This window comes from Mercenaria mercenaria, chromosome 18 (genome assembly GCF_021730395.1).
Source record: "Mercenaria mercenaria strain notata chromosome 18, MADL_Memer_1, whole genome shotgun sequence".
Lineage (NCBI taxonomy): Eukaryota > Metazoa > Mollusca > Bivalvia > Venerida > Veneridae > Mercenaria > Mercenaria mercenaria.
This window is the reverse complement of record NC_069378.1, coordinates 4,292,696-4,319,608: the sequence shown is the minus strand read 5'-3', so window position 1 is coordinate 4,319,608 and position 26,913 is coordinate 4,292,696. Positions and strand designations below refer to the sequence as shown.

General features: G+C 34.2%; 1 protein-coding gene across 3 annotated transcripts in view; it reads right to left on the bottom strand.

Moving 5' to 3' along the window:
• Positions 1–25,439, bottom strand: part of LOC123538416 (mitogen-activated protein kinase kinase kinase 13-like) — a 39,376-nt gene extending 13,937 nt beyond the window's left edge. The window contains exons 1-6 of one of the 3 annotated variants that reach the window (XM_045322504.2): positions 25,404–25,439; positions 6,937–7,139; positions 5,836–6,074; positions 4,818–5,001; positions 2,685–2,876; positions 1,638–1,796 (exon numbers count right to left, since the gene is read on the bottom strand). In XM_045322504.2, coding sequence (XP_045178439.1) covers positions 1,638–1,796; positions 2,685–2,876; positions 4,818–5,001; positions 5,836–6,074; positions 6,937–7,115 — 953 coding nt within the window. In that variant the 5' untranslated portion in view covers positions 7,116–7,139; positions 25,404–25,439. Of the gene's footprint in view, positions 1–1,637; positions 1,797–2,684; positions 2,877–4,817; positions 5,002–5,835; positions 6,075–6,936; positions 7,140–8,263; positions 8,659–17,539; positions 17,686–25,403 lie in introns of those variants that run through there. The other 2 variants (XM_045322505.2, XM_045322509.2) reach the window with 2 other exon arrangements.
• Positions 25,440–26,913: the final 1,474 nt, after the last annotated feature.

The following is a 26,913-nucleotide window of genomic DNA, read 5'->3' as shown; positions in this document are numbered from 1 at the left end:
CTCTGGAATTTTTTTTTCTAAAAGAACCTAGAACATGTCCAATGCACAACTACTGTTGGTACTGATCACTTGTGTGAAGTTTCATTAAATTGTGTCAAGGGGATGAGGAGAAATGGTGCGCACAAGATTGTGTCTATGTATATAGTATAGTAACAAAAAAACAAAGTCCCATAACTCTGCAAATTTTTTTTCTAAAAGAACCTAACATGCCCCATGCACAACTACTGTTGGTACTGATCACTTGTGTGAAGTTTTATTAAATTGTGTCAAGGGGATGAGGAGAGATGGTGCGCACAAGATTGTGTCTATGTATATAGTATAGTAACAAAAAAACAAAGTCCCATAACTCTGGAATTTTTTTTTCTAAAAGAACCTAACATGTCCCATGCACAACTACTGTTGGTACTGATCACTTGTGTGAAGTTTCATTAAATTGTGTCAAGGGGATGAGGAGAGATGGTGCGCACAAAATTGGGTCTATGTATATATATAGTATAGTAACAAAAAAACAAAGTCCCATAACTCTGCAAATTTTTTTTCTAAAAGAACCTAATGTGCCCCATGCACAACTACTGTTGGTACTGATCACTTGTGTGAAGTTTCATTAAATTCTGTCAAGGGGATAAGGAGAGATGGTGCGCACAAGATTGCGTCTACGGACAGATGGACAGACAGACGGACAGACGGACAGACAGACAGACAACCTGAAACCAGTATACCCCCCCTTACAACTTTGTTGTCGGGGGGTACAATAATGTATAAGACTTTTTGCTTATTTAATCTTCAACATCTTCCATCAATAATATTAATCTGAAAACATCATATAAATTCTGCGGAAACTCAATCCTGCAAATTAACTGACATTTCTGAGATAGATTTTTTTCAGTTTTTGCTATGATATTTTGTCACAGTTCAAGTTACGTCTCTCCTTTCCTCCAGTCAATAACTGATGAAGTACAATTTCTATGGCTTTTCCCATTTTGTAGCAACAATAAACACCAGTTAATTCAATTATGGACCGTAAAAGCAGGAAATTTATCAATTTACTCTGCAATCAGTAGCAGACACAATTCAGTGAATGATACCACATTACCATGTACATCCATATAGAAGTCTGCCACTTTCTACATTTAGTGGACCCAGAGGACTTTAACCTAGACTTAATGCTGTATGAGTGGGAAAAACATGCAACCATGGGGAAAGCTTTAAGTAGGTAAAAACTTTTATAAAAACATTCCTGTCTCCTTTTAAATTCCACTTTTTTATCATTTTTTCTACATTTCTTATCGTTACTTAACAGCAACCAAACTGCTTTAATGGAAAAATAGTTTTCTACAACTCAAATACTGACCTTCATTTCTACAACTGAAATACTGACCCTAATTTACACAAATACATGAAAATGTTTACCAGTATGTAACAAATTTGCTCAGAAGTAAATAAAATCAAGTCTTGAAAATTTAACTCAAAAGTCTGCGGTTAAAAGAGAGAAATTAAAGAAGTTTCCCTCCATTTCCATTTTATAAAATTTATTAATTAATGAAACTTGTCAGTTACTTGTATCGTGTCGATCAAGACACTAAATTACTGTTTACTTACAGTCACATCAGAGAGGCAGGTAAAACAGACAGACTAACCATATATCCACTTTCTCAGAGCACAGTTCATTCCTGATGACTTCTGGTGCCATCCATGCCACTGTGCCGGCAAACGACATCTTGGTCGACTTCTCATTCCACGTTTTACTGGTCCCAAAATCTGAGATCTTAACTACATCATTCTTACCAATCAACACACTGTAAATAAACACATGTTAAATCATTTCCATCTCTAGTGTACAGCAATTGTCACTGAAGCACAAAATATCTAAGTTATAGAGGGGAGTGGTGTTGTCTTGTAGTAAAGGTGTCGGCCACTCAACCTGGGGGTGGTGCATTCAAGTCTTACTGGGGTCACAATCATGCCTTCTAATAAGACACCAGTACTGGGACTTTCAGAAGACGGACTTGAGTGCTGGGACTTTCAGAAAGCAGACTCGAGAGTGGTTCAAGTAAGCTTAAAGCTTTCAACTCAATCAAGTAAAATAAACTGGTACAAACTAAATATCTAAGCCAAGGTCCAACTTTAAATACTTTTGCAAAGGTTTTGTTTTTGAAATTTATAAGCAAGCCTCTTTTAAGTTGTTATCAGGCTACCTTTAGAGGTCAGTAAGTATCTAAAGGAAATAACAAATGAGCAAACTGCTTTAAAATTTGAACAATTGACCTTTGTGAAGCTTAAAGACACTTTTATTACAAATACAGGGGCAGGTGGGCCAGTGGTCTAGTGGTAACATGCTTGACTGTCCATCCAGAGGTCCTGGGTTTAGAAAATTTCGGATACTCTTTCATGTCTCCTATCTGATGCAAGTACTGGTTCTTCCTAGGAAAGACGGCTTCAATGTCGCAAAGAGCTAGGCTAAGTTAGCCAGACGTGCCTGTACCTCAAAGACTTGTCTATCTCAGTTCTGGGGACTTTCTCTCTGGTAAGATCACTCTGTGTCTGTACTAGTAGAGGATGAATTCGGCTACCTGAGTGGCTGCCACGGTATGTAACATGCCTTTGAATAAGTTTGTCACGAAAAGCACATTATATAAATCTGTTATCATATATAAGTATCTTTGACTTCCAAAAGCTTTACTTACTTTGGTGACTTGAGGTCCCTGTGAATGATTTTATGATTATGCAAATAATTCATTCCACTTGCAATCTGTTTTGCCCAATCGAGAACCAGCGTTACCGGCAGTTCCTTCCCATCACGTAGAATCTCGTATAGCTGACCATACGGACAGTACTCCATGATAATGCAGTAACACGGCGCCTGCGTACAAACACCCCTGTAATGTAATATAGATATTTATATCAATTAATTAATTAAGTACATAATTAATTAATATTAGCAGTGTCTCAATTGAAGATATATAAGATCATACCCTGAAAAAGGATCACTGGTTAGTAATTGAGAATTTAGAAGACCTTAAGGAAGTTAAATGCAGACAAATTGGAAGTGAATGTTTCTTGTTCTCTCATATTTGTGTTCTTTTCAATCTAAAACAGGAGAAATTTATTTAAAACATAGAAAAATGAAATGAAATAGAATAAAACAAGGACAACAAGAAATATAGGAAATCCATAAAATTATAAGACAACAGAGGAAGTGGTTTATCTCCTGGATGTCATTTGTTAGAATTATACGTCAAAATAACAAAATACGCAAACAAGTTTCCAGACATTTAATAATTACATAATATTACAGGGAATTATTTACACCATTATCTTATATTGACCAAAACAATAAAACTGTCCGAATATGACACAGGAATATATAAATACTATAATATTTACAACAGATAAATGAAAAATGATCAATATGCACTGATAATCAATGTAGATTTTATGTTTTGCATTTATGCAGTTAAATATCATCTTTTAAAACAAATTCCCAAAGTAACAAGTCATATATTCAGACTCATAATTAAATGTTGTTAGGCGCTATATTCTAAATGCTTTTTGCCCTTCCAATTAGCTCAGTTGAGGGCAAGATTATCAGGGAGGAGGTCCTATGTTTGATAACCTGAAGCAGCGAGTGCTGCCTGTGACTATTTGACATAACTTCAGATTCATGTGAAGAAGTTGTCAATTAGCTGAAGGGAACAAGTTCATACTGGTAAGGCATCTAGGAACAAAGGTTTGGCTAAGTGACTGCTGTTACATAACTGTCACTGTTGAAAATGTGAAGCCCGTATCAGACAAAATGCAATCACAAGAATGCTGTCTCTCAAGGAAACTAAATCTAAACATGCAGACCCAGTCTAACACAAAAAAAACTACCTTAAATTTATTTAAAAACACTCTACTTGTGTAATATCACGTACTCTTATATCATTGTATACAATCCACTCCTCTGCGAAAACGCAACACTGCTGAATCGGCAGTTTTCAGAACTTTTTATATTGACTGAATATCGTGTTGTCTGAAGGTCATAAACAAATCGCTCCTGTTTTTCTAGGAGGAAAATTACCATCTTGTCTCTTGTTTAAGTGTCCTTTACATCAAAACTAATATCAAAGACATGCAATACTTATAATATACTTTGGAAACAACAGAATTTTTTAATGCATTGAGCCATATAAAATAAAGGAAATCCTATTCAAAATTAATGTCTGTACAAGGAAAGAAATTGCGGTCTTCTACTAATATCTATTTTATGGTAGAACTTGCATGAATTGCACACATGGAGTTAGTTTATATTCTTTAGGTAAAACATAAAATTCTCTTATACAACTGAATGGATGTGATTTAACAACATGTCAACTTTTCAGTACTTTCAAACAACAAAAACAGAATTCCAAATAGAAATGTTCTCGTATGAAAAATGGGAAGAGCACAACAGAAATTGCTTAGGCACAACCAGGGAGGAGCACAATTGAAACCACTCAACTAAAGCCACACTACCAGAGATTTATACACACAGCTTCATGCTAGCATGATCTCTTCTTCAGCTTTGAACCTAAAGATGAGGACTCAGGGCAATAAACTTCTATTGTTGAAAATATTCTGTCTATCAAGCAATTATTTCTACTGTTGTAAAACGTGAAATTTTGTTGTATTCTGTTCTTGGCTGTCCGTCAAATGCGTGTTTGATTTTCTTATGATCAAAACTTTTATTACCCACATACAAAATGTGCCTAATGAATGAAACAGTTTTAAATGTTTTACAAACACACAGCCCTCCTGGTATTTCAAGACTAAACTAACTGTTGAACTCTTTTACTTACTTGAATGGAATGATGTTGGGATGGTTTAGTTTCCTGAGATTTTTAATGTCTGTCTCTTTTACGTCCCTGACCTTCTTCACCGCTACCTCCTCGCCATTCAGCTTCCCGAGAAATACAGCTCCCTGTGCACCACTGCCGAGCCACTGCAGGTCCGAGATATTCTCAAATGGAATTTCCCAGTCATCTGAAGAATATCAAGTAAATGTTTTATAACAAGTTATATCCACTAATATTTTGCATTAAAAGGTTTATTATAATTCAATAACATCCATTTACTTATACTGACATATTACTTTTGTTTGTTTTGGGTTTAACACCATTTTTCAACAAAATTTCAGTCATGTAACAGCAGGTAGTTAACCTTAACCAGTGTACCTGGGTTCTGTACCAGTACAAACCTGTGCTCTGCAAGTAACTGCCAACTTCACCACTTGAATCATCAAAGGTGGAGAACAAATGATATCAATGTCTTTTATCAAGTTGAGGGTTATCCATATTGTCCAGAAGGTTGGGAAAACAACTACTATTCACAGGCAGACATGTAACATCATTTTCCTTGCCTATCACATTCAAAATAGATCACAATGACAACCAGGTGTGGGCATTTTCTGACATTATGTATATAGTTTATGATGTTGTAACAGTGGTAGTACAATGTGACTTCACTGAAGTGCATTCTATTTTAGACAAGGTTTTTCTTAGGGAAAGACAGGAATATTTATCTCTGGCATGTGTTCTAACAAACGCATTCTTTCCCCGCTAGGTAGGCAAGAATATTCTGTCTGTGAAACAGATCTCTTATTAAAAGTTCATCTTCCCGACAAAAACTTTTACTTCCATTTCAATTCAATTCCCTTCCATTTCCACTTTTTGCAAACAAAACACAGTTGGTATCAATTTCTATGATAATCATCAGTTTTCAGGAAATTATTTAAAGACAAAATTTAGCCGTGATATTTTGTTCACAAACTATTAGATATTTTAAGAATCAAAAGGGAAGTAAGTAACTTCTACATACCAGTGCTGTCTTTTTTCATTTCGGCGACAGCAGCTTTGCCTATCATGGTCCACACTGGTCGCAGACATCCCAGCAGCCCCTCGAAGAATCCACCCTGAGTAGCTGTGTAATCTACACTGTTAAACTGATTGTGACACGGTGTGACAGGTGCAGAGTGTGCTGTGGGGGAGACGTCGGTGCTCGAGTTGGACTGTTCAGTGAGACTGAGCTGCTCTATATCGTGGTCCAGTTGAAGCATACTGAAATATTCAAATTTAAGATCATCTACTCTACATTGTTGTCCAGTAGCTTTGTATTTTAACCCATACCCTGCTAAATTTCTATAATGAACTTGTCCATCTTTGAATGTGGACAAGGCCGACTGTTAAAAGAGGTGCTTACCAAAATGATAGTGACTGAATGGCGAACAGTGCAGACCATGATCAGACTGCATGGATGTGCAGGCTGATCTTGGTCTGCACTGGTCGCAAAGGGAGAATAACTTGCCGCCAGCAGGCTAAGGGTTATTCCAGTTGAAATATTCAAATTTTACATCAGATGGTCTCAGGCATGTCAGATACAATAAGACTGACATCTCTAACACAGAAAATATTCACTGTATCTTAAAGAGGCGGGCTGGAGACAGGCATTTTAAGCATGGCAGTTGCAACAATTGAAAAGTTAGTCACCACTATGACTTAAAAGCATTAAAAAGATGTATATAAATTAATATGTACTAAATTAGTTGACTTTAAATTACTGTAACTATGACCTAAATGAATTCAACTTCATCCAGTTCAGTTACTGTCAGCTCATCATATTCCTAAGGCATATAATTTCACAGTTTTAACCAAAACCGCTATTTTGTGTGAACATGAATCTGTGGATTTCAACTTTTGAAGTCAAAATGAATGGTTATTAGGATTCAACTTTGTGGATTGACACAATTACAAAATCAATGAATTCAAGTCTTAAAAAGTGATTTTTGTTCATTTTCTTGTTTAATATTTTACAAGCAGTAAAATCACAAACATCATTAAGGACAATGACCTCATGGCAAAGACAAATTCAACAATGTCACTAGTTAAAATAATTGTGATCACTACCTATAACTGTAATTACCTATTTGGAAATTCGAAGTCGGAGCTGCTTGTCATGAGAACTTGTAGGTTACTCGGACTATTCCGACTGTTGATTGGCTCGTCTTTCTTCGGAATGTCCATCGCTGTTGTTCTGTGACCCGCCGCCATTCTTTTTGTCACAACTTCAGCGGGCAATTGTAAATTTCGTTCCAGCGTCATTTTGCTTGTGTTGTTCTAAACCACCTGAAAAACAGAATAAGTTAATTCATGAGTGATACCTGCTACAGTCCAGTAGAACATACTTTAGTGCATTAGACTAATAATGTCATATTTACTAACAATTTCCTAACACGTACAAGAGGTGAAGAACAAATGACATCAAATGTACCATCTTTGTATTTTAGCACATAAAATGATCATGGTCTGGATGTAATCTTGAAACTGATGATTAGTTCTGTTGTTTTTCTTATAAACAACAATTCTTTTCAAAGAAAGCATAGATAGCCTTCCAATTTTGAATAACAGAAACTTCATGAAAAGAGTAATACAGTGAGGCACCGCTTGTTTTGGCATCAATGGCTCAGGAACACTAGCTCTCTCCCCCGGGCATCAATGGCTCCGATGCACAGGCTCTCTTACATGGGCTCTCTCACTCTGACACCCAGACTGTCTCACAGGCTGTCTCACTCAGGCACCCAGGCCCTCTCAAGCAACTTGTGTGCTCACTGGCAATTTTACTTATATTTTCTATGTTTGGATTACTTGAAACACTGAATAAATCAAGCACTTTGGCACTTTGGCCATCACCTTGTGACCTTGAGAGATCATAGTTTTACTGCATATACAAGTAGAAATGAATAGTGAACAAATATCATGAAAATTTATTTTTTGTTTTCAATTTCTGAAGAAATACTTCACTTTTTAAATCAGGAAACCATCAAACAGGTACCTAGGAAAGTATAAGAACCATATTACATGTATGCACAACCTTTGTTTTACTACATCACAACAGTTACTGTCACAGCAGCAAAAATAATAAAAATAAAATTTAAATTCAAATTCATTCAGTAACATTCTATTCTCTGTGAGTGACTGACATAACGGAACTGTCCTGCCTGGCTTTATGCTATCCTATGACTAACCTTTAGTTTACTGATATAAATTAAACAACTACCCAATTTCTCATTTTACTCCTACATAAATATATTATACCTGAAACTCACATGACCATGTTTAATAAGTTTCAATAAAATCACTGAACTCGTTTAATATTATATTTTTTTCTTCCTGAATCTTTCACCACAGATAGTCTTATGATTCTTGTGTATAAAAATTGCAATACTTAAAAACTTTTATAATCTCAGTACCTGAAAACTCTCCAACAGTAAAAACCACAATTGTAATCCCATTTCTACATAACTGAAATACTGTGAAACTTGAAAATAAATATTCATAGTGGCTAATTTATACGAATACAGTGGTCACATCCATCCAAAATATTTATTAAATCTCCTGATCACTAAATAATTTTTACCTTAAGAATTTGAACTGAATTCGGCCATTTAGGCCAAAACAAGTCAAAACTTTATTCCAACTCAATCAAATATTCTCACAAAGAACCTATCCCACAAAAAGCTGTTCTCACAGTAATCTGTATTTTGCCAAATCTGAAGCTGATATAATCATTGTTTATGTTTTAAACAAACGGATATCAACCTGTCACCACCATTCAAAACTCACTGAAAATCTGTCACCTCAATGTTTCACATAATCTCCTAATACAAACCGTGTTCAACTTTCAAGTACATTTAATATTGCTGTAAGACATATAATGCGACTTGTTAATAAAGCTTTATTAGCCATTGTCTAAGGGTATCGTAAACAAACAAAGTAGACACTGTTACCGGCACTTCAGTCACAGCGGATTATTATTCGTAATACAAGATCGCTATTGTTTTATATCTTTTAACGTAAAGAAAAAATTGTTTTGTCACTATGACATTCGGTACTTGTATATCATTTCCATCTGTGAAATCAGAGCTTCTAAAATAAAATAAACCATTCTATTTATAGGTTAAACGTTGAAACATTAGCCAAATTATTCTCCTTATTAACCTTCAATTAGGATAAAACAGGGGGATTCAATTACGTTTCATTTTGGTGCAACACGGAGTTATTACCAAATTACTAAATTAGTGATATCTTTGTTACGATACTCAATTAACATTTAACAAAGTGATTATGTCACTAAACGTAACAGATTATAGCTAGTGCAAATGACACCTCGAATAGACTTTCTCAGTATATTAATATCTATTGTATTCTACGAAGACAAACAAAGAAGTTTTCATTATTAAGACACTGACAAATTTGAATTTTAGTCCACCTTGCTTGCAATGGACTTTGTTTCCATTCACTGTAAGGAAGTCAGTTCATTATATATAGTTTATATATATTTAAATGTTATTATGCAGCATTAATTTGGAAATATGAGTTATACATTGATTTGATACTTACAAGTGAAGGTATAGTTACAGGCAGAATTTGATAATTCACAGAAATTTGGATAACGCCTCCGTAAAAAAACGTCAGAAATTGATGATACAGGAAACCAGTAACAATATTCAGTAACAAGTTTCCTGGCACTATTAACTAATAATTAACTAATTTTTCTACAGAAACATTCCGATATGGACACTCAGCTGCACTAAAAAAGAATTAACAACTTTGCATCTAGCCCACTGGGCCCAGTTGTTTGAAAATAAATAAAACTAGGCTGTTAAATTTTGATTCAAAATAGAAATCTTGTTAGGAAACATTTATAAAGTTTAATGTTTTAATTTTACTGTAAAATCTTTTTAGTGTTCATAATCCTTAACTCGTACATTTGTTTTAACAAGTCTTTTAAAATCTTGAAATTTTATGTAACCCTTAACAGGTGTTTAAAGTTTGAACAACTTCGCCCAGAACTACTGTGCTTGTTAGTTCAATAAGTTCCAGCCCACCAATATCAGTAACAACTTGGTGTTTAGTTCAATCACCTGTACATGTATGAAATTGGAAGTAAATCAAAACAGACTGAAGGACATACTGACAGTATACAGTAGTTTGTGAATGAGATTATCAGGATAAACTGGCAAATGAACAAGAGATTATTGGGGATGGGCCCACAATTTTTCATACATTATCATTGTTTTATTTCTCATTCACTGATAGTAAAGTTCAGGGGATTTCCTATACTTCATTAAGTATGTACATGCATAATAGATCATACTGATAAACACCAATTATATAAATTATTTCCTAATAATCAATATCATATAACTATATGTAAGTTTATGAATTTAATTACATGGGAAAAAAACAATTGAGCCCTCTGATCACAGCATTTAAACCAACTCTCAGTATGAAATAATTAAGGAAGATTATATACATGCATGCAAAAGGGCCATTTAAGTTAGAAAGTAATTCACTAGAGTAATGAAAAGTATAAATACCTTTAATGTAAATTTATAAATCATAATCACAAATGTTTTGAACTAATCCATCTTAAGCCCTAAATACAACATTATACACTTAATGGTAATTTGAACATCCATACAAAACCTTTTAAACATAATTTTCAAATTTATCCATCATTTTGAAAATTTGGTAGACAAGTATATCATTCATATATGTGGTAAACGCCCTTAATACCTCAGCGAAAATTAAAACATCGAATATTGACAAAACTGACCCCCTACGGGCATATTCTTACGCTCACTGCTGTCGTTTCAATAATAACATAGGAAAATAATCTTATACCGCAGGTATAGGTCAAGCTATTAGCTAATGTTACAGAACCTTTCAAATCAATTATTTACGATCATCATTAAGTGATTACGTTACTGCTTTATATTAGGTTATCTGTACCGGTATTTGGATTTTGTCAATGGTATATACCGGTTTTAACATGCATGTTTTAACATGGGATAAAATAAATTCATCAGTTCTGTACTTATAGCTAGGATTTTGGGTTATATTAATTTTTTTTTATACAATTTCATTTTAGATAGACATATTGATAAAAAAATATGAAACACATGTTAAAAACTTGTGACGAAAAAAACAGTTCCTGTTTTATGAAGAAGTAGATCTACTGACAGAGGGTTTGAACCTTGTACTAATATCTCTAACAGCTAGTACTTACAGAATGACACTGATAGGAGCGGAATGATTTTTGTCAAAAAAATATTACAAAATACATTAAATTTATAAAGTCTCAAAGTAAATATATAACCCCTTGCTACCAAAATCTCTGTGAATGTTTTTATTTGTTTTGGGTTTAACACAGTTTTTCAACAATTTTTCAGTTACGCAACAACAGGCAGTTAACCTAACCAGTGTTCCTGGATTCTACATGTACCAGTACAAACCTGTTCCACAAGTAAATGCCAACTTTCCCACATGAATCAGAGATGGAGGACAAAACTTAATAAGTTCAGACACAATGTGTTTTATCAAATCAGCATAAAGAACATACACCTCGCAGGGAATCAAACTCTAGACTCCTCGATCCGTAGATCTGTGCTCTCCCTATTGAGCTAAGCTGGTACTCTGTGAGCTCTAGAGAAAGGGTCAATTTCAGAGAATTTGGCATGAGAATGAAATAATGTCCTGGTTTTTTGTTGCCAAATCATGCAAAAAATTTGTAACTCCAGTTATTATAATAAATATCTATTTAACTGCAAGTAATGACTTTCAAATTTTAGCTGGTCACAAATCTGGTGTAATTTAAGTCAAACAGCTACTTTACAGTTTTTTTGGGATTTTTACTGGAGGGTGCCCATCTGGGCATTATTTCTGCACAGATAGGCATCTAAGTAGAGCTATCAATTAACCTTCAGTAAACTAGCTGGATGGCTTCCTCACATGAAAGAATTCTAAATTCCTTGCAGAGTTTTAAACCCAAAGCAGTCAGGGGCAAATGATTATCAGCCATTGACCTTAACCACTAGGCCATAACAGCTAGTCCTTTAATACTATCTGATAAGGAATGAAATGAGTTAAAATAAAAGCAATCTGTCACATTCAAAACTGTAATCAGCATAAATTTTAGCATTTCCCTGCAAGGATCCATTTAAATTTTGCTTTAAAATGTCATCAATATCTATTCTATAATACAAAGTATCCAACCTTGTTAATATTACTCCTAATAATGTCTGTAACTGCGATAATCCATTTTATTACTGGAATTCTACGGTACAAAGTTAATTCAAACGCTAGAAAACAATTCCGCATTTATTTCACAACTGGAATTTGATCACATGTCCTAAACTAGGCTACCGCCTTTTTGACGTATGAAATCAATAATTATAAACCTTTAAGATAACAACATGGCTTAAGGCGTCTAAATTTAACTTGTAAACGGTTTATTTATACATATACTGTATTTAAAGCTTTCACTTTTTACTTTATATACTAAATTGATTGGTTCGCTCCGGAGTTTAACGGAAACTTGCAGAAAACTGACCAAACATCTTGTGATGTGAGTATAAATATCATAAAAAAAGTTCTTTCAATCTATTAAATGAAGTCACAGAAACTTAGAGCCCATTTACTGAATTAATAAAATCGCCATAAATAAAGCAAATAAAGTAGATTTTGAAACAAACGAAATCTTTCTACAACTGTAATTCTTTTTCTTCTTCATATCGTCATTTCTTCTGACATTCTTAAAAGTAGTTCTGAGACTTGTACAAAGTTAATGTCAATTAATTACTGTAAGTCTTAACAAAATTTAATTACAAAATGCTGTTTTTATAAAATATGCTTAATGCAGCTGTTTAACTAACAGTGCATATTAAATCAAATTTAAACATCTGTCAAGTAATATGAAAGATTGTCTGTGTACAAGTGAACCTTTGTCTTCAATCTAGTTCGTATTTTTGTATTAAAAATTCAATTTATACGCAATAATCATAAATCATACGGTGTTTTTGTACAGTATTGTCTAGACTTGATCTTTGTATAAAAGAAACTTACTTATCAAGTCTGTACCATATATTTTATAGCGCGGTAAACCTTTTCGGTCGTATGACTTCTCTCCTACTTTAACAATGATATAATATCTATTTATAACTATAGATACAGCCTTATCGTAGCTGTTAAAATGTAAACAGCGAGAAATTGGTGTCAAACGGTGGTAACACGAACAATAGAGATAGCGATCACTGATTTCATAGATAATGTTTTATTTATAGCACATTGATTAAAACACATTAAAACATCCTCTGAAAACATATGTTACACAAAGAAAATCTAGGTAAAAAACATTGATAAAAATAAGACATAATAAAATATCACTAACTATATATATGTGACATTGTATATGTCAATTGACTTTTTAAAATGAAGCTGAATAGAGAAAATAAGCATTAGTAAAATCTATTCAAAATCAGAGGTATACAGGTCCTGTTATTTAAGCAGCCATTGGAATAACATTCTCTTTACCACTAATTAATTAAACCACACAAAATACACTGTAAATATTGAAATCAACAAATTCAAATTTAATGCACCACATGTGGGTGCCAAAGCCTGTCCGCAAGTGCCTGACATAAGGCAATATGCCAGAAAAAAGTTATGCTTCAAGATTGGCCTTCTCTTATTACTTACAAACAAATTTTTTAAGTACAAAAAGGGCCAAAATAATAATAAAATGCAGGCTAGAGTTATGGTTCATGGCCAACCTAATCATCTTATAATGATAAACATGGAATTGTGTGCAAAATTTCAAATCCCTTGCTCACATAATATTCAAGAAAAGTGGTTCAAAACAAAATTTTAACCAAAAAATTCAAATTTTGTAAGTAAACAGGTGGCCATAACTCTGACAAAATGCAAGTGGGAGTTACAGTTCTTCATGCCTGTAATCATCTAATGACAATCAACAAGTGTGCAAAGTTTCCAAGCTGTAAGTCCTATAAATATTTGGGTAAAAGTGGACAAAATTGAAGTATTTACAATACCTCATAGATTTTTTTAACAAGAGCTGTCCGTAAGACATTGCGCTCCACTATTCAGCGATTTGACAGTAAAAAGAATTTATGTCTCAATAAGAGACCTCTACTTTAAAAGGAAGATACACCAAGATATAAAAAGACCCTACTACTCAGAGGATGATGATGTTAAAGATACATTTTAAGTTTCAAGTCATTATCTTATATTGTACAAAAGTTATGTCCAGAAAACAAAGTTAGCCCAAAAACTTGGTGTATGAAAGGGGCATTACAATTCTGTCAAGAACACAAATTAAGAGTTATTGGAATTTACACCACACATGCAGATGATGATGGTAAAGATATATTTTGAGTTTCAAGTCATTATCTTATAGAGTACCAAAGTACCGTCCAGAAAATGAAGTCTGTCAAAAAAATTAAGTATGAAAGGGGCATAATTTGGTCAAAAATACAAATCTGTATCAGAGTTGTGGCGATTGTTTCCACACATGCAGATGATGATGATAAAAATACATTTTAAGTTTCAAGTCATTATCTTATATTGTACTAAAGTTATATCTAGAAAGCGAAGATTGCCAAAAATACTCTTAAGTTTGAAAGGGAAATAATTTTGTCAAGAATACAATTAGAGTTATGGGGATTGTAACTACACATGCAGATGATGATTATAAAGAAATATTTTTAGTTAAAGTCATTTATTGTTTAAAGTACCAAAGATATGTCTATAATAACATGAAAATAATTCCAAGTATAACAACTTGGTGACCTTGACCTTGGGTTTAATGGGCCCAGTCCCTGCACATACTTTGTTTGTATGCTGGACAAAGTTTATGTGAAGTTACAGTGAAGATATAAGCAATAGTAACAAAGATATGACAGAAAAACAAAGTTTGCCAAAAAACTTTAACCTTAAAAATAACCTAAGGTATAACACCTTGGTGACCTTGACCTTGGGTATAATGGGCCCAGCCCCTGCACATACTTCGTTTGCATACTGGAACTTAAAGTATATTAAAAGTAATAGTAACAAAGAAAAACAAAGGTTGCCGAAAAACTTTAACCAAGAATGCTTACGCCGACTCCAGCGCCAGGGCGAGTAGAATAGCACCCCTATTCTCCGAATAGTGGAGCTAAAAACTGACGCTTAAACTGAAACTAGTTGTTTATTAATGCCAGGTGTCAGTTCACTGTGGTTGACTATCCTTCTATTTATGCACTTGGCACTGATGAAAACCTAAGCTCTGAAAAAAAAGCATTAACGTTTATCATTTATCACAGCTCACTCTTTCCTGATAAGCAAACTGGATTAAAAATCTCAAAATCGTGCAAATCTCCTACAATTTCAAACAGTTCTAGGGGAATTCAATACTTTATCTGCAGTTTCCCTGTTGCTACAGATGGCCCCATTCTGTCTGTACAGCAGCAACTGGGAGCCATCATAATAAATATTTAATTTCAGCTCTTTTTACTATTGTGCCAGTATTGTGCATAAAATAGTTCTATCTGATCCAGCTCAAACTACAAAAACTAATTCATTATCCTGGATTTCCTAACAAGGCATCCCTGAGACAATGCAGCCTATACCAGATGCATCACATCCATTATTTAATTTTATGGGTCCCTGAAAGTCTGTCATTACATGGTACTGCTATATCATTAACAGGTTCACAATAATGCAATAATAAGGCTATTTATGTCTGTACTTCAATTATTTCCTGGCAAAAAAATACAAAAAATTGTACAAAGTTCATGTAATTATAAACCTATTTACAATGTTGTATAAGGGCATCAAGTACAAATATATTGCGGCAAAATGATAAAATTGTTTGACAGTTTTCATTGGGGCTTTGATACCTGCAATAACTGTCATTAAATGTTGGCCTATTCTTAAATACTGAAACAGGATGACATACTTATCCCCACTTGCCCATTTTGCTTAGTAGGCAAAGTACAAGACGACACTTCGGGGTCATTAGTTTACTCCACCCCGAGTAAGGCATTGGGGGGTGGGGGATTATTTAGTCAAGAACTTAGACAGATGGCAAATTGTACAATCTGTACATTTTATGATGCAGTTTGGTTTGTGGTTTTTGAACAAGATAAACAATGCATGCAATTATTTTAACGCAAGAGGCATGGAGCCTAGAAGCTGTGAAAAGATCATTTCAGCAACTGAATATCTGGTTTTGGTGGAATTCTAATGAAATTTCAAATAATTTGTAAGATTGTTAATAAGATTTCTCTACTCGTATTGCAATTTTTCAACTCCTTTTATCTGTTAAATATTTGCTAAATGTATGATGGCATAAAAGTACAGAGGTTACATCCTGTATAAATTCTACCCTGTTGATCAGTTCAAATTAATTCCTTCATTTATCCATTCCCTCACTCATCAATGCTCTCATTAATTCACACCCTCATTAATTAATTCCCTCACTCATTAATTCTATAACTCATCAATTCCCTCATTCATTCCTTCACTCTCCATTCCCTCACTGATCCATTACCTTGCTCATCCATTCTCTCACTCATCCATTCCCTCACTGATTAATTCCCTCATCCATTCCCAGACCCATCCATTCACTCACTCAACCATTCTCTCACTGATTTATTCCCTCATTCATCCATTCCTTCACTCATCAATTCCCTCATTCATTCCTTCACTCTCCATTCCCTCACTGATCCATTACCTTGCTCATCCATTCTCTCACTCATCCATTCCCTCACTGATTAATTCCCTCATCCATTCCCAGACCCATCCATTCACTCACTCAACCATTCTCTCACTGATTCATTCCCTCATTCATCCATTCCTTCACTCATCAATGCCCTCAATCATTCACACCCTCATTAATTAATTCCTCTTCTCGTTCATTCTCTAACTCATCAATTCCCTTATCTATTCCTTCACTCATCCATTCCCTCCCTGATTCATTCCTTCACTCATCCATTCCCTCACTTATTCTTTCTTTCACTTTTACATTCCTTCAGTGATCCATTCCTTCACTTATACATTCCCTCACTCATCCATTCCCTCACTTGCTCATTCCCTCATTTATTCATTCATTCCCTCATTCACTTGTACCTTTGCTTATTCACTGCTTCATTCATTCCTTCTCACACACATTCATTCCCTCATCCATTCATTCCCATATTCATGCATTTTCTCATTCATCCATTAAAGTTTCATATTATTTTATCATTCATTTGTTCATATACCTCATTTACATTTCTTGTTATTGTTTATGTCTCTTTTATTTGTTGATTCATTTATCTGTCCCTCTGCCTATCAATCCATTTGTCCATCCTTCTGTTTATTTATTCACTGTTAATTTCTTTCAGTCCTTCTTTGTTGTCGTTTTTTAAGTGATTTCAAGTTCACTAGATATCTTTTTTTTTAAATAAATCATTAACCCTTATCATGCTGGACACGACTGATTCTGCCTTTGCGACCACTGTAGATCATGATCAGCCTGCACATCCGTAGTCTGATCATGATCTGCACTGTTCACCATTCAGTCAGTATCTTTTTGGTAAGCACCCCTTTTAACAGTTAATGGTACTGCTCAAATTGAAAGATGGACAAGTTCAATACAGAAATTTAGGAGGGTAAGGGTTAAAGAACAGTGTAATTGTTCTTACCTTTATACAAATCAAAAGTAAAGAACAATCCTCACAGCCTTGTGTATTTCATTGTCAACAAAATCCCATGTGTAATTTCACTTGAAATGTTGCGTCACGAATCATTATTAAATATCCACATATTCAACTCATTTCTTACAACAGTAAAATCCATTTCTTGTAATGGCGAATTACTATGGAATTCATAAACATATACACATGGCACTTTCATGAACCAACAGGTTCCATTTAAAACCAAACCACATAAAACAGAGATAGAAAATAATAAGTAAATAAAGTTAAAAATGGTAACCAATAAAACTCAAGTGTTCACTACAAGTACATACAACCTCTAAACTCATATTGATTGTAGGCAAGGAAAATATCGCTGGGAGAAAAATTGACCGACTCACCACATTTTGAGAGAACCAATCATAGACTTTGTTTATACTATTGCAAAATACTGACACAGTCATACTTTGGCGTGATGAACTCAGAACTAGGCTGTTTTTCTGACATAGATTATTATTCTCCATATCCAATAATTAAGAGTGAGTGCCTGGTTTAATGCCACTATAAGATATCAATAAAGCAACTAATAGGTTCAGAGGGTAGGAATTAAATGAAATGTTGAGCATAACTTAGACATGATGTGTTTTTGTATTTTGTCATGCTATTTTATACCTCATTATTCTTACTTTACTTTTAAACAAAACCTCGAGTTTATTTTGGGTTTAGCAGTAAAAACAGCACCATTTTTCAACAGTATTTCAGTTATGTTAAATGACAGGTAGTTTCCTGGATTCTGTACCAATACTAGCCTGTTCTGCACTAGCAGCTCCCAACTTCTCCACATGAATCTGAGGTAGATGACAAAATAACATCAAACACATTGTTGTTGTTGTTTTTTTCAAATTGTCACAGAGAACACGTGCCGCACCCAAAGATCAAACATGCCACCCCAAGGTCTATAAAGCACACTCCCTATTGAGCTAACAAAGTTGTAAGTGGTTAACCTAGTAAGATAGGCCTGAAAATAATCGCACACTTCAAGTTGTGTATTTGGTTATTAGAAGTTTGTAGACAACCAGCACAAATTGCTCTTTCTTGCATGAATGTGCAAAATGCAGCTTCTAACGTCTCTGAAATGATTCGCAGTATAAACACACTAAAATCAAAGTAATGGCAAATTGAATATTTGAGCCGCACCATGGGAAAACCAACATAGTGGCTTTGCGACCAGCATGGATCCAGACCAGCCTGCGCATCCGAGCAGTCTGGTCAGGATCCATGCTGTTCGCTTTCAAAGTCTATAGCAATTAGAGAAACTGTTAGCGAACAGCATGGATCCCGACCAGACTGTGCGGATGCGCAGGCTGGTCTGGATCCATGCTGGTCGCAAAGCCACTATGTTGGTTTTCTCATGGCGCGGCTCATTTTTATTCTTAAGTCTTGTATACTAGTACATTTGTATGTTTCAACTGCCTCAGTAGCCCAGTGGTTACATTACAGCGCCCATTTCAAGTGGAGGACGTCTTGGGTTGGGTTGCTCCCTGGCTGAGTCATACCAAAAACAAGTAAAATGGTACTAGCAGCTTCCTTGCTTAACACTCAGTACTAATATGATAGTTCTAGGACTGGTCAGCCCAATGTCAGTATAATTTGAATGGGTTGGGTATCATGCAACGTGTCTATTATTCCTGTGAGGCAGCACTATAAAGTTGAGCATTGTGCTCATTGCTACATTAGTACTGTAGACACTGTCATATGCTTATTGCTACATCAGTGCTGTAGACACTGTCATATGCTCACTGCTACATTAGTGCTGTAGACACCGTCATATAACTGAAAAACTGTTACACAAGTAGAAAATGCTAAACCAAAACAAACACATAACCATCAAGTTGGTATTCACCAAGCTGAGCCAAAAAAGATGCTTGTTTCAAAACTTTTCTGACTTTTTCCCTTCTAAGAATTTAGTATAACAGGATTTCTTCTGATGCATGCAATATTTAGCATGAATTGTTTCACAACTGGTCACACTGTGTTCACACACATATGGCCTAGTTCACTGATGGAGTTCCATTATATGCAGCCTCTTTTGTTTATAGATTATATTAATATATGTTTGTAATGTACTGACCTGGTTGACTACTGTGCCAAGGTTAAATTGTGTACAAGACTGTCTTTAGAACGCTCAACTCAAAATCAATGTCATATGACATGGAAGTATGTCACATGATGTAAACAATGAAATGATAACAAAAGGAAAACATCTTCCAATATTCTATTGACAATCACCTATTTTATAAAATAATGAACATAAATACCTTGTAAAACGTGTTCTTACACCATTTCTATTTAATTAACAGTAAGGTCTTTAGAAAATAGTCCATTTTTTTCCAAACACAGAGTCCTACATTTAAAGACAACAGAAATCCGATGTTCAGCATGTGTGGCGGAGATCAATGGTAAGTTCACTGGTGACGTAGTCAGCAGAAATTCACCCACATATGCCTGTATCTACCTCTAACAACATTTCATCATCATTATTCACTGGGTATTGATTAGTGGTGTTTAATGTCCCAGTAAATGGCAATATCAGAAAATAGCAAAAAAAATCTGCATCTGTATCCTAGATAATCAATATACCGGCCAATGACTGTAATATATTTAATGAAAATATTTCTTTCTGTTGTGTTTTTGATATTGTATTCGTTCATCTGTTACATTAACTGTAAAATGTGAAATATTGGTTTTGCTGTTTTTTTTGCTATAATTTCATACCAGAAATGAGTTAAAGCAAATGAGTAAATTGTTTTCAATATAAAACTGTTTCAGGACTCTTAAATTGATCCTGTTTCATATATGGAGAACTACTTTCTAGTTATAAGCGTTATTTAAACAATATTTTCACTTTAATCTGCTTTAACTCCATATCATAATAATTAAACCAAATGAAGAAAAAGTTAACTAAATGGAACAATGTAAATAACTGTAATTTTTAATTAGTCAAGCCAGTTTATTATCATAATTAACTTAAACAGTTTTATAGATGAAACACAATAATTTAAATTTATCAAAATATATTATATTCCAATAACCATGGTTGCATCTTTATGATAAAAATTAAATTACCATTTTTTGTATTAAAGTACTGTACTGGTTGGGAACCATTTTCCGGACACATTTTCATATTTCGGCTCCATTATTCCCTAAAAATTTTTTTTACATAAATAAAGCCCACACAGCACAAACTTCAGCTCCTTCCACATCCGATGTTGTAATCAGCATCGCGTTGTGACGTAAAATATGGGTTCCATGGGACCTCAAATGGGGTTATTAAAATAAGTTATTTTTCCCATCAGGTAAACCAGTATCCGGACAAATATTTTGACGGTGTTTTGTTTTTAATTTGATATTAAAATAAGTAATTAAACTATTTCTACACATTTCTTTATCATTCATCTCTTCAAAATTGCACATGAAACATAACCCGACGTTCAGTAGCAGTTACGAAAGCAAACCCAGGTTGACTATAAAAACTCGAGTTTCGTCTTATACAAATTCTTGATAATTCCAATAGATATAGAATAAAATTAGTGCAAAAATCGACAGCCCTGCATCTTACGTATCTTTTAGCGTGAAATTAAAAGTAGAACATGTTATCAGCAAACAATCATTATGTAGTTTGATTATTTCTTCCCAACTTGGTACCTCGGCGTGTGTGAACTACTGCGCATGCGCAATGCTATCTTCAAGACAGAAAGTTGTTTTGTAAACGCAGGTGAGTTATCATCAAAAACCCAAACATTATACAGCCTGATAAAATAGTGGTTTGTTGTAGACATGAAGAACAAACATCTAAATGATCTAGATGAAACAATCACATGAAGAACAAAGAAATAAAGCGGATATTACATGTGTCCGAAAACTGGTCCTGTCCAGAAAATGTTCCCAACCAGTATATAAACATAAAGGTAAGATCACTTTCACCTGTTTGACCTTTTAGTACTATTACAATATACGTAGGTGGCTATTATTTGTCAACAAAACTAAATTAAAATTGTCATTACTGTTTATCCTTAAAAAATAAGGCCTAATAAAAAAATTCACCCAATCAATAACCCACACCCAGTAATTAAACCTCACAAGCAGAATCTATCAGATCAATACAGCACAAAGGTGGGCCCAGGCACAATATATTTAGTCTTGCATCATAGATTACTCAATCAATCGCATGTAATCAGCTAATTAAAGTGGCATCATCAACTAAATCAATCAATATCAATGTGCATGTAATACAGTATTGTAAACTAGAAATTGCAAGGTACAATGTACATAGCTGACTGGTCATTCCATTCTGTGTATACACTTACAAAATAATATCTTATTGCCATAAAAAAGTTATATAACATGAGCTGTCTATAATGTTATTTTATTTAAAACTATCCATAACTTTTAATTTAAAAAATAAAAAATTTTCCAACACAAAAACACATTACTGAAATCATTATTATTTGTGGAGGATTAATTTTCGTGGATTTCGTGGTTCAGCCCAACCACTGAATTAAGTCCCAATGAACAAATTGTGCCCAAGATAATGTAAATTGTACTCAATGTCGCCAAAAAAGACACCATAGCTGTCCGATCTGGTCCGTAGTTGTGAGCATGCAGCAGTAGTCTACTGACCTGCAGCTTTCATGTACATTTGTAGTTTATGGAGATTCCAGCACTGATAAACATAGGTATGCATCGGAACAAAAACGCCTGTTACCCATGATTTGTTTATGACATGCCCATCAAAGTAAAAGTAGATACTAAAAATAGTATTTGACGTAGAGTCACATGACAGACCAAACTATGCTGCGACTGTTATTTGCATTTATTCAGCCCCGCTCTGAAATGTTTATACACTAGTCTTTACTTTTACTTTTTCAGCCACCGAGTCAGTGACATAATTAATTTAATACAGTAATGTGGGCAGTCAGGAAAACCCAAACTAGAAAGGAACATCGATAGCCTGACATAACATATATATATATATATATATATATATAATATAGATTAATTTAGCTGTAACTGTACTAATTACCATGCTGCAAACAAAATGCTTAATAGGCACTAATTTTTGTTTAAGGTAGCATCATCACAGAGGAAAGGCCGATATTTTGCACATCTTTAAATTCATAAAGACAGTGTTTTACGCACATTTAATTTTATCAAACAAAAAGTTGCTTAGCAGACAATAAAATATAATTGACACTTAACATCTGTTAATTGAGAAGACTGGTAGGCTAATTACCATAGCAACGCAGCTTTGGTTATTTGATCAGACGGAAATCACGTTTTCTTACATGTGTCAACAAGTAAGCAGCACAGTTGCCGAATATTATACAGTATTTTTTTAACAAGAATTAAAATTCCACAAATTTACGACCCCATATTGTTTTTCTGACATGGAACCTGAAATCCACAAATTTACGACCCCATGAAACTGCATTTTTGGGGGGCAAAACACGAAATTTTACGCCCATGAATTTACATGATTTCACAGTATTGATTAAGATGGGATGAAGTTTCAGACCAAAATTTTATTACTATTTTACTCAAAAACCACAGTAAAGAACATGAGAATAGGACCAGCATGAGAACTGGACATTTGTCTTTTCTTTAAAGGCACTGACCTCCAGATTTTGGCTAAAGAAATGATCTTTCTTTAACATTAAAGTTTACTTAACAGTTTAGTCATATTATGATCATACGAACATATTATTAAGTTTTTCTTCTAACCTATTTAAAAAATACCAAATCAAGAATAAAACATGCCCAAGTCAGGAACTGAACCCGGGTCTCCACAGCAATAAACATTTTCCTGTGGTGTTGACCAATACACCATGGAAGAATATGTACTTAATGCTGAATTAAATATAAAGCTTTATTATTTATAATTAAGGCAGTTTACCTCCTGTACCCAATTACAAATGCTTTCCAATTTGAATGGCATAATTAGTAAAAACAACTAATTTGTATAAATAACCATGTTTCAAGGCCTTCTTAAGAAATTAAAGAAATATGGCATTAATATTTTTTGATACATAAAAAATTTCTTCTTTTTTGGTTTTCATACACTCTAGAGGTCAATGCCTTTAAAACAATGTCAACCCTATCAGATATCTCACAGTTAACCAACTATTTTCTCAGAATGCTTTCATCCGGAACCGGTTCTCCAACCAAAGTACCGTGCATAGGCTAGGGAACCGAAATTTTATTTCTATGCATAAAGCTGCCAAAATTCACTTTGTTTCTTTTGGTTAGTATCATGCATATTATAATCTTATCAATTTTATCATTCCCTTGCATTATTCTGCGTTTAAAGTATCTCCAGAAGTGTACTCGCCGCATACTGTCTGCCATACTGGAATGATATAAACTAGTACGAATTAATGCATGGAAACTACTTTGCCGTTTTTAAATGTTATTTGCTTTAAACGAATATGAACAGGAATACAATGTTTAAATTATTTAAATGTAAAATTGTATTGTCTTGCATATGCGTCATTAGATGTTTACAGAAGTACATAATAATTTAATTGCCTTTAAAGCTTCCAGCGGATTCTTTGATCAATTTAAATACTGGTTTGTAACACCTCGGCATTTCATCATGAAATGTCGAGGTGTTACAAACCAGTATTTCATGTGCATCAGTTTTTTTATAGGATTAAAGTTTGCAAGTGATTAGCAAACTGAAGAAAAAAAAAAACATAGGATCAATACTAATTAACAGAAATTACTTAATTTGTTTCAATTGTTTTCTTTGCTCCAATGCCGATGGTTTCCGCATTTTATCATACCAATATGGCAGACAGTATGAGGCGAGTACATTTTTGCAGAAACAGCAAACGTAGATAAATTTAAGGGCATGCTTGCTGAAATGGTAAAATTGATTAAGATAATAACATGCATGATACTTACCAAAAGAAACAAAGTGAATTTAGTCAGCTTTATGCATAGAAATAAAATTCCGGTTCCCTGGCCTATGCATGGCATTTTGGCTAGAGAACCGGTTCCAGATGAATAAGTTTGCCGTCTAGGGAACCGATTCCGGTTCTCTAGCCACTGCCAATTCTGAATTTACAGTGAATACGTCAGAACCAGTGAATGCGTCGGAACCAGTCAACAAACTGTTGGGCTACAGTAATTTAGTTAACAACAAAAGAAATAACTTAACTATCGGGTAGAGTAGCCAGTTGCTCAGCAAATAAACTAGGCTGCGGCTCTATTGTGTACATAGACTGAACACCACTAAATCAGGCTGTTCTTTATTTCATATAAAATCCACTTACTTCATAATGGTTTTTCGACATTTTCTAGCATATCAGATTTTCAGAAACTTATATTCCCATAAAGAACTATATCGCCACTTTAGAAAAACAAAAACAAAAGGGATTGTTAACTTTTTTATAAGAAAACTACAGTTCGTTAAATACAACCTGCTGAATTTACTCTTTTTCCCTTCTTTCACTTTCCGAGACATTAAATTCTAACACCGCCAAGTGCTGCAATAGGAACATGCCAATTTCAACAGAATGCAAAGTGATACATACTGAAACGCGGTAGCGTAAAAGGAAACATGTTGCTGATGAGAAAAGGCACTAGGAAAGGTAAAAAGATTAGTAATATTTATATCTGGCCTACTTGTGAGACCTGCAGAGGTTTACGTTTGTTTTGGTTGGGATCAGCCTATAGCTATTATAGGTGTAGGTTGGGTCGACTGTTTATCGGTAATGTCCTGAAAACATCTCTATTGAATTTCTAACTAAACCAAAACGGTCAGATTCAAAGCATGACATTCAATCTAAAAAAATGAATCGATCAAACTTACCATATAAAACTCATAAACTCCTTAGAAAAATAATAATGGGACAAAAGTAACTTTGTTGACATTCAGCCATCTTAAAGGAGTGACCGAGAGCCGAAAGCTACACCAGTTATAATTGGCTGTATCCCGTGAAACGTCCAATCATTAGCAATGTTACATCAGCCGATTGGCGCGTTATTTAAACCTGTTCGTGAATATTACAAATCGTGCTACCATCCCCAAGGCCAAGTATCACTGTATTTTTTGTACGCCTAGAGGTGAAAATGAAAATGTTTAAAAAGTATGACATGCAATTAAACGCTCATTAGAATAGGAATCTACAAAACTGAAGAAATGTAGATTCTGACCAAGCGTGAATGTGATGGATCTATGAACATGATGGAATTGTAGCTTTGGCATAAACTTCTTATCAGTATTTAGGATGTATTTGCATAAAAAGAATGGTCCACCGTATTTGGTATTGTACCGAAGTGTAAGAAAGTTCTCAAGCCTTTTTGCTAATAATTGCATACCTAGATATATTCTTTATTGTACAGCGCTTCGTTTAATAGTCTTGCATAGAACTTTAATTCTGTTTGTCTTAAGGTTTAGGAGTACATCGACAAAACACAGAAATATTTGGTAAACAAACAATCTACCGGTCTACATGTTCTACCGTATCGTCCAGAATGCGGATAGTCAAAATATTCTTAAAAAGTTGTTCCCCTTTAAAAATGCGGGAATTTCTGAAAACTACCTTCCACCTAGTTAATACAAAGAGCTATAAAATAAATAGATCGGCAACTTGAAAGGTATATAGAGCAAATATCGCCAACATCCCGTGACTACTGAATGAGATCTCGTTTACCGGAAGTGACGCGTTCTCCACACCCCATTTTGTATGCGAAACCAATTATTCATCGGTAAATTAATTATCACCGTATGACCACGCTTCTTTTGATGGTAAGAAACGTGTACTTTGTGTCTTAAGACTATTTCACATTAAACTAATGTTTTAGAAGCTAACATGTATTTTAAATGTAGTTTTAAAGGTACAAATTGTAACTCCATGCTCGCCGATGTTTGTATTTACTAAGATAACGCCGATTCACGCTCTGACACGAGATCACGCGAGATTACAGCCAGTTGCCATTCTGTGTATTTTATACTTCTTTGGTTAATATGAGAAATTTCAGTACTGGGACATTATTGCAAATGCAACAATGCGAATATATGTAACAGTTCTTTGAAAATGGTGTGTTTTTAAAGGCGTTGGACTGTTCGAAAGTGTTATCCCATTATGCAGTCCGTCTCCGGAATTCAATGTATACATCAGTAAATTGACATTATTTTGTTGAGTAATATACAAGCTTTATAGGCTGTTCAGTTTTCAGGTAAAACAACCATTTCTGTCTATGATTTGGTGCCGTTTGATTTCTTCTCAAAATATGGGGTTAAGAAATCGTTACGTGAGACGGCGGCGATCGAAGCTAACAGTAGTTCTTAAAGTAGACCCCCATTAAAACACTTATTT